Source organism: Gymnoscopelus microlampas, assembly GCF_963454915.1.
Source record: "Gymnoscopelus microlampas genome assembly, chromosome: 21".
In the NCBI taxonomy this organism is placed as follows: Eukaryota; Metazoa; Chordata; class Actinopteri; order Myctophiformes; family Myctophidae; genus Gymnoscopelus; species Gymnoscopelus microlampas.
The window spans coordinates 46,775,206-46,784,039 of NC_139958.1; the positions used below are offsets into that span (position 1 = coordinate 46,775,206).

Sequence of the window (8,834 nt, forward strand, 5' to 3'; positions counted from 1 at the left end):
TGGCAAATATAATTAGCTTGCATAATGTTAATAGCCTAATATAATAATATAGCCTATCATAATTATGTTTGGTTATAACCGTGTAGCCTACAGTATAATATATTTATATTATCTATCTATCTATCTATCTATCTATCTATCTATCTATCTATCTATCTATCGCGCTGCAGAGCTTGTTGATCGGCTGGCTGTCTGTCTGTTGCATTTAACCAGTGAAATGAATGAGGATGCGATGAGTTGTGAGTTTATAGATCAGTTATTTTCTGACCGACACACCAGGTTCATTGACCAATGACCCAAGCTTTATTTATGCACGTAACATAATATACAGACAGACAGACAGACAGACAGACAGACAGACAGACTGTTTCTGTCTGTCTGCCTGGAGAATAAGTGTGCTTATATTATTAAGTTCTGCAAGCACTTAAGTTGCTCTAACATATATGTTGCAAGGTCTATTAACAATAATAATAATAATAATAATACTGCCACCGGTGATAAAAACACAATGTATTGACACAAGGAATTAACAGTCAGTCACACTTTTGTGGATTAGGCTACAGTAAAATTGTAATGACACATTTCAAGGTGAACTCTGCAGCCGCACCGAGACCCTCCAAGCCATCGGAGAGAACCCCTGCTCGTAAAGCAAATATATAAGAGATTAATTTACACTTTGCATTTGTATATATCGCTTTCTATGAGGACATTATCTGAATATGACTTATGACCGATAAGAGCTATAGAGCTAGCTTATAAGAGCAAAGAGCTGAGTCCAATAGTTAGATGCGTGTGTAATTGCGCGCATGTAAATAAATGAAATAAAATAATAAAATAAATTAAAATAAATTCATGCCTGATACCACATGAAAATATAAAATTTACGGATCATATAAACATTAAAATTATAATAATTCAAGTAAAATTCAGAAAGATCTGGGCGGATGAAATCTCAACATTTTCGTTTATTACGCACGTGTAAATAAAAATAAAATAAGGAAAAACATATATAATAAATTATAATAAATTCATGCCTGGTAGCAAATGAAAATATAAACTTTACAGATCATATAAAAAATACAATTATAAAAATACAAGTTAAATTCAGAAAGATATGGCCGAATCAAATCTCAACTGCTCTGGATCAAATGCGCAAAATATACAATTATTACTATCCACCCCTTGGGCGTGGGGGCGTCCCGGGGGGGGGTCCCGGGGGGTGGGGGGGCACGCAGGTGGGGGGGGGGGGGGCTGCGCCAGAAGAGCGCAGATATGGTCGATGGATCGGATGGCGGACCCTACGTGGCGCTCGCGGCGCTTTGGGCGGTTGTCACGGCGGTTGTGGCGTCCGCAACCGCCGTGGCGCTCGCGGCGTCCGCCACAACCGCCGCGGCGCTCGCGGCGTCCGCCACAACCGCCGCGGCGCTCGCGGCGTCCGCCACAACCGCCGCGGCGCACGCGGCGTCCGCCACAACCGCCGCGGCGCACGCCACCGCCACATTAGGATCTCGCTGTCTCTCCCAAAATAAGCAAAATAACCTAGAGCCCCGGGCGGCCGGACCTCTAGTATACATACATCTACAAGCTGTGATGCTGCTGATGCAACTCGTTGTGGTCTGCTATTTTAAAAATAATCTGAAATATTTTGAATATTTCAAACCCCATACACATCTTGTATGGGGTCCCTGGCACAAAATATTTCATGCTTGAGAACCACTTGTTCGTTTGTTTGTTTGTTTGTTTGTTTGTTTGTTTGTTTGTTTGTTTGTTTGTTTGTTTGTTTGTTTGTTTGTTTGTTTGTTTGTTTGTTTGTTTGTTTGTTTGTTTGTTTGTTTGTTTGTTCGTTCGTTTGTTTGTTTGTTTGTTTGTTTGTTCGTTCGTTCGTTCGAACATTTTCAAGATTGTTCAAATATTTTGGACGCGCTGTGAGTTTTTGATCGGCAATTTTTGAATAGCCAAAGTAATAATTATGGTAAAAGTGGTTGACATGATAGTGATGCTATATATATGACACAGATTTCTGGAATTTATAGCGATACGCAATTACATTCCAGCTAAGGGGTGGGGATGGAGAGCTATGTCACGTGAGGAGTAGGGCAGAGGCTCTACGTCCTCCCGATTGGGGCTCCTCACTGGCAGGTGAGCCAGTATGGTACAACAGTGTGTCCACCCAGTGTGGGCTCCTCACTGGTAGGTGAGCCAGTATGGTATAACAGTGTGTCCTCCCAGTGGGGGCCCCTCACTGGCAGGTGAGCCAGTATGGTACAACAGTGTGTCCTCCCAGTGGGGCTCCTCACTGGCAGGTGAGCCAGTATGGTATTAATCTCTCAAGAACAGATTCTGCTCTGCGTTGGAATCTGTCGGAGAGGTTCGTCATAACGCAGGCCACGCTTTACCCAATCAAATGTAGTGGGCGGGATTCACGTGTCCGTCGATCCTTCCCTACTAGAAACGAACCAAAACTAATTTAACAATAGCGTCCGCGGAGCAGACAAAACCACGGAAAGATATTCACATTTTAACTTACTCTTTCATCATAGAAACAAGTGGGCTTATAACCAAAACGATCCATGTTCTCTGGGAGAAGTGGTGTTAGTGTTCAAGTTCAAGTTCAAGCTCAAGTTTACTTTATTTTGTCTCCCGTGGGAGAAATTTGTCTTGGACACACAGACCAGCAGCATACACAATACCATACAGTACAGGACAAAGAAAAAAACATAAACACACAGTGACATGTACAGTCTGTTTTTCCTAGTCATCACCCTCCATAATAATAAATAATAATAGCCACCTCATTCAGCATATAGTGCAATAAGACCAACACCTTAGCACACCTCAAAACCTTCTGCCCCGCCGTCTGCCCACCGCAAGGACATCATTGAGGAGTGTAATTGACAGAGGGACAAAGGAGTACTTGTACCTGTTGTTGGACGCATGGGTCCCGTACCTCCTACCTGACGGCAGTAACCTATACTCAGTGTGTAGGACATGAGAGGGGTCAGACACAATCTTCTTAGCCAGCCCAATGGTGGACTGCTCAAAAATGACCTGGGGGGTAATGGGGGGTGTGGACATACCCATAATCTTCCCTGCCATTTTGACTAATCTAAGGATCTCAGATTTATACTTTACCGTCAGGTTTCCGAACCAACTGGTGATACCATATCTGACAACAGACTCTATACTAGCTCTATAAAAGATCAGCATTATGTTTCTACATACACCAAAGAGTCTAAGCCTATGGAGAAAATGAAGGCGCTGGTGTATTTTTGCACACACACTTGTCACATGAGTGTGCCAGCTCATTTCACAATCAATCTGTACTCCTAGATATTTATAGGAAGTGAACTGTTTGATGTCATGACCATGAATGGTGATCGTGGTGTGGTCTCCTATGGACCTGGGATCCACCACAATCTCCTCCGTTTTCCTTACATTTATTTGTAAGTGGTGTTCATCACACCATCCTACAAACCTGTCCACTCCAGTTGTATGGCTACTGATGTCACATTCACTTGTGAGTAGACTGAGGATAACAGTGTCATCAGAGAACTTAAATACATACTGATTGGGTTGTGAGCTGACACAATCATTTGTGTATAGAGTAAACAAAAGGGACGAGCTAACTGTCCCCTGAGGGGCCCCTGTACTACTCACTGCCTTATCAGAGAGTACCAAGTTAAATCTCACCTGTTGTGGCCTATTAGATAAAAAGGAAAAATACCACTTAATTAAAAACGGATTCACCTTCAGACCTAATTTACGGTGAAGAATATCTGGATGGATTGTGTTGAAGGCCGAGCTAAAATCAACGAAGAGAAGTCTTGCATATGTTTTTGTGTGCTCTATATGCTTCAATACACAGTGAGCTAGTGTAGAAATCGCATCACTAGTTCCGCGGTTCCTTGCATAGGCAAATTGATGGGGATCTAGTGATTGCTCTGTTTCCTTACGGAGCTCCTCAGTTATAATTCTCTCCAGGGATTTAACCACATTGGAGATTAGCGCTACTGGCCTATAATCATTATTTTCTAATGGACAGGGCTTTTTTGGAACTGGAACTATGATCGATTTTTTCCATAGTTCTGGCACCGTGTGGGTGTCGATAGATACCTGGAAAAGACGATGCCATGCTGGAGTTAATTCCTCGGCACATGTTTTTAGGAGGAATGCACACATTCCATCCGGTCCTGTCGCTTTGTTAGTCTGCAAAGCTTTAAACACCTTAGTAACCGAACCTGCATCAATTATTATTCTATCATCATCACCATCACATGGTAAGGCATTTATTACATCACAGCATTCTTTGACAGTGTCAGTCTCAAAACGCATAAAAAAATCATTTAGCTCATTTGCCTTTGCGCTCTCATTCTGAGCAGCCATGGGCTTCCTGGTAGGTTGCATGTTTGTCATCTTCCTGATAGAGTCCCATGGTCTCTTGATATTGGAGCTGGCTAACTCCTGCTCTGCACGCTCTTTATGCTGCCTTCTGGATTCCCTCAGCTGCAGACTAAGTTCACTTTCTGCAGCCTTCATAGCTGCTGTGTCCCCCATCCTGAAGGCTGTCTTTTTCCTCCGAATGCAGTCCTGGATTCCCTTTGTGATGTAGGGTTTATTGTTTGGATATTTCGTAAAGGTTTTCTGGGGTATTATTGAATCCACACAGAAGGTGATGTAAGCAGTTATTGTCTCTGTGGCTATGTTGACATCTGCATCGTGAAAGAAGACATCCCAGTCTGTGCATAAAAAGCAGCCCTTCAGCTCCTCCACTGCATCACCAGACCACACATGTATAGTCTTGGTGACTGGTTTGCTAGATTTAAACACAGATCTATATGTGGGGGTGAGATGGACAGCCTTATGGTCAGAGGTGGCTAGTGGAGCCATAGCTCTGGCTGTATAGGCGTCCTTGATGTTACCAAAGCACTTGTCCAGTATGTTGCTTTTCCTCGTAGCACACTTCACATATTGTTGGAAGCCTGGCAGATATTTCTCCAGAGGGCAGTGGTTTAAGTCACCCAGGACCAGCATAGGTGCGTCAGGCTTATTTTGAAGATGACGGTGTACACAGTCTGCGATCTGGCTAGCTGCACTGGCTGCCCTCGCATCTGGCGGTACATATACAACACATACAAAGATATTAGAATACTCCCGTGGCAGATAGTATGGTCTCAACGTGATACACAACAGCTCCAGGTCAGGGTTACATATATTGTCTCTGATCGCATAGTTCCGACATACATATACACACAGAGACCTCCTCATGTTAGCTTCTCAGAGCTATCCTCTCTATCAGAGCGTATATGTGAGAACCCTTCTACCTGTACAAGACTGTCCGGCATGTCCTTAACAAACCAGGTCTCCGTAAAAACCAATAACCCAGACTCACGGTATTCATAGCTGACTCTCGCTTCTGTGCGTAGTTCGTCCAGTTTATTCCTCAGTGAGCGGGCGTTGCAAAGTAGTATCGGCGGCAGTGGTAGCTTTGTAGCCTTCCGAGTACGTTGCCTGACGCCACCTTTCCTCCCCCTTTTCCTGGCTCTCCCAGCATGGTGCGGTGCCTGTCCTGGCGGCCTCAGTAGCTCTCCTGGAATCAAGCTCAGCATGTTCGGCGATGGTCCTCCTTCGCCCTCCCGTAGCTGTAGAAGCTCGGTCCCGCTGTACACTAGTCGGCCCATGTTGCTGGGTCCGCGAGCTAGGCACTCAGCTATCCAGCCAGACAGCATTAGCCATGCTAGTAGCCATACTAGTTTGCGGTCCAACCGTCTCCATTCTCCATAAAAATGTATAGTCCATGGTGCACACTTTGCAACCGTGTGATCCCTAGTGTACCAGTCACCACATAAAACAGCACGGAAAACAGCACAAAACTAAACAAATAAGGACATATAACAAGTTGCTGCGGAGCCTGTGTGCCAGTGTCGCCGCAGAGCAGCGCCAGTCAGATGACTCATACCGTGTAGAAATATTGTTAGTGGGAATGAAAACATAGTTGCACCATCCGGAAGTGATGCACTGAAGGCAGACCAAAACCCCGGTTTCCTTGCGCACGGGTGTTACATTTTCTTCCGCCCAGAGCCAACTGAGATAGAACAAACAGCAGAGGTCGCTGTTTTTCATTTTCAGTTGGGTCTGGGTTCCCAGATTGGTATGGTATAACAGTGTGTCCTCCCAGTGGGGGCTCCTCTCTGGCAGGTGAGCCAGTATGGTACAACAGTGTGTCCTCCCAGTGGGGGCTCCTCACTGGCAGGTGAGCCAGTATGGTACAACAGTACGTCCTAAAACAACCAAAGCCAAAACCAAAAACAAGACAAACTAAAAAACGCGTTGCTCTGCGACTCATTGTGAGCTTGTAGATCGGCTATGTTCAGTGCAGGACAGCGTCAAACGGACAGAGCATGAATGAATCTTTTCTCCTTGCAGTTCACCCAGCATCAACAAGCACTGGGAGGCGGAGCTTGCGGCCTTAAAGGGGAACAACGCCAAGCTGACGGCAGCGCTGTTAGAATCCACCGCCAACGTCAAACAATGGAAGCAGCAGCTGGCGGCCTATCAGGAGGAGGCAGAGAGGCTACACAAACGGGTACACACACAAAATACACACACACAACACATGATCTTCAGCCAGACCTGTACAGTATATCTTTGCTGTCGGGCAGAAACCTCTTATCTCCATGTTTTTACTTTTTTACGCTTTTTTTATAAATGAATGCTTTAATACTTCATCATACTGCAGTACAGTGTCACACAAACGTAGCAAAATTGCTGATCTACAAGCTCAAAGCTTCCCATCGCGACACGTGAGCTTGTAGATTTGCTTTTTTTTTATTTGAATTAGTGTTGGACATACGATGAGTACAAATAGTAGATGTACAATGCCTTGATTTTTGAAACATTTTGAAAAGGGCTTACGTTTTTAAATAAAAAGTTATTTATTTTTGCTCATAAGTTAATCAAATCTGCGGTTTTCATATTCATTAGAAAATGTTGCATTCAACCAAATAGAACTCTACAAAATTGGTCTGCCATCAGTCTGCCTCTAATGTGTTCGAACGTAAGCAAAATATGTAACATTTGTGTTTGTGTGTTTGTGTGTTTGATTGCTTGCTTGCTTGCTTGCTTGTTTGTGTTGCTAGGTGACAGAGCTGGAGTGTGTGAGCGGTCAGACAACGGTCATCAAAACTCAGAAGACTGAACTCAACCAAACGATAGAAGACCTGGAGCTGACCCTGAAGACCAAAGAAGAGGTATGTGTGTGTGTGTGTGTGTGTGTGTGTGTGTGTGTGTGTGTGTGTGTGTGTGTGTGTGTGTGTGTGTGTGTGTGTGTGTGTGTGTGTGTGTGTGTGTGTGTGTGTGTGTGTGCGTCTGTGCACGCGCGTGTGCATGTGCGTTAGTGGATAGCAGGGTCTGAACGGACCCGAGGAAAATTGCAATTACAACTGCAAAAAAAAGGTTAAACAGTTTAATATGCATTATGGTCGCCGGGTACTCATAGGTCTAAACTGGTCCATCAAATTCAGATGCCCCGACAAAACCTGTGGCAATTGTAAACAATTGCACAATTGTAACCAATTGTGTCTTTCTTTCAGGAGTTGGAGAGGCTTAAAGAAGAAGTGGAGAGCGCCAGTGAGTTCCAGTCTCAAAAAGACTCTCTAACACAGAAACTACAGGTACAGTATGTGACATGCAGGTCTGCAACATTTCATCCAACTAACTGCTTATAAATAGATAACAGTTGTTAATAGGCTTTAATACAAATAGTTTTTAGGCTACAAACTTGTAGGTCAAGGTGAAATCCACATGGATCCAACATGGAAGGTGAACTTTGACTTCCGTGGAGGTCAAAGTTCAAAGAGTGGATAGAGCCGTGGCTCTGGGGGAGGAGTTGCTGCATGACGGTGCAGCACGCTGAAAATAGCTGATCTACAAGCTCACAATGTGCCACGGATGCAATTCGGTGTGAGCTTATAGGTCAACCGCTTGTGTAATTAAGCAATATTACCCTCAAAGGTGTGCTTTGCCATGATTGTTGCACCACAGTGATGCAGTGAGGAAGTGTTAAATACAGTCCTTTTACTTGTCACAGAGGGTTGTTATATTGTGGGATTGCTAATGTTACTTAAAGCTCTATCTTGTCATTTTGTTAGTGAATACAATGTTGTTTTTGACAATCTGTATGGTAGAGTATGTTAATACAATATAACTTATAACTCAATAGTGCCAAACCTCAAACACAATTTTTTTGTTGCCGTTGTTTGCTGGTTCAAGTGTGGCCAGCATTTTGCATATTGGACTTTCATGCCAACTCCATACAGTATGTCACGCTCTTTATTTATGATATTGACCACATCACATTATGCATACAGTATCTCTAACCATCTGATGAGGATACAGTATGGATGAAATTTGTAACTCAAATCTATGCTTCTGGGGATTCTACAAATGTCTTCTAAATCCTAACAGCTTTTTTTTTTAAACTTATGTTGTTATAATATCAGTGGTGCTCAAACTTTTTTCATGTCAAGGACCCCCAAAATGATATGTATTTGGCCGCCGACCCCATCCAAAATATTAAAAATATTATTAGGGTATTTCCGGTTGCCTTTTATGGTGTTAAATGGGGCGTGGAACAATGCAAATGATCTACACACCATCGGTTCTCAAAGTGGGATCCCGGCACCCCCAGGGGTACTTGGGGGGGGTCCAGGGGGTCCCCAGCAAAATGTGTTAATTATCTTACCTTTTTAAGTAGTCACAGAATATCTATCTTTAGTATGATCGATCCTCTGATGGTTGGTAATCACGGGGGCTTTCACAGTGCTTCCATGGAAAAA

The 8,834-nt window shown here is 43.7% G+C and overlaps 1 protein-coding gene across 1 annotated transcript in view; it reads left to right on the top strand.

Moving 5' to 3' along the window:
• The window catches only part of homer1 (homer scaffold protein 1), a 49,713-nt gene that overhangs the window by 33,429 nt on the left and 7,450 nt on the right, over window positions 1-8,834 (top strand). The window contains exons 6-8 of the mRNA XM_084046749.1: window positions 6,424-6,583; window positions 7,137-7,247; window positions 7,590-7,670. Coding sequence (XP_083902875.1) covers window positions 6,424-6,583; window positions 7,137-7,247; window positions 7,590-7,670 — 352 coding nt within the window. The remainder of the gene's footprint in view (window positions 1-6,423; window positions 6,584-7,136; window positions 7,248-7,589; window positions 7,671-8,834) is intronic.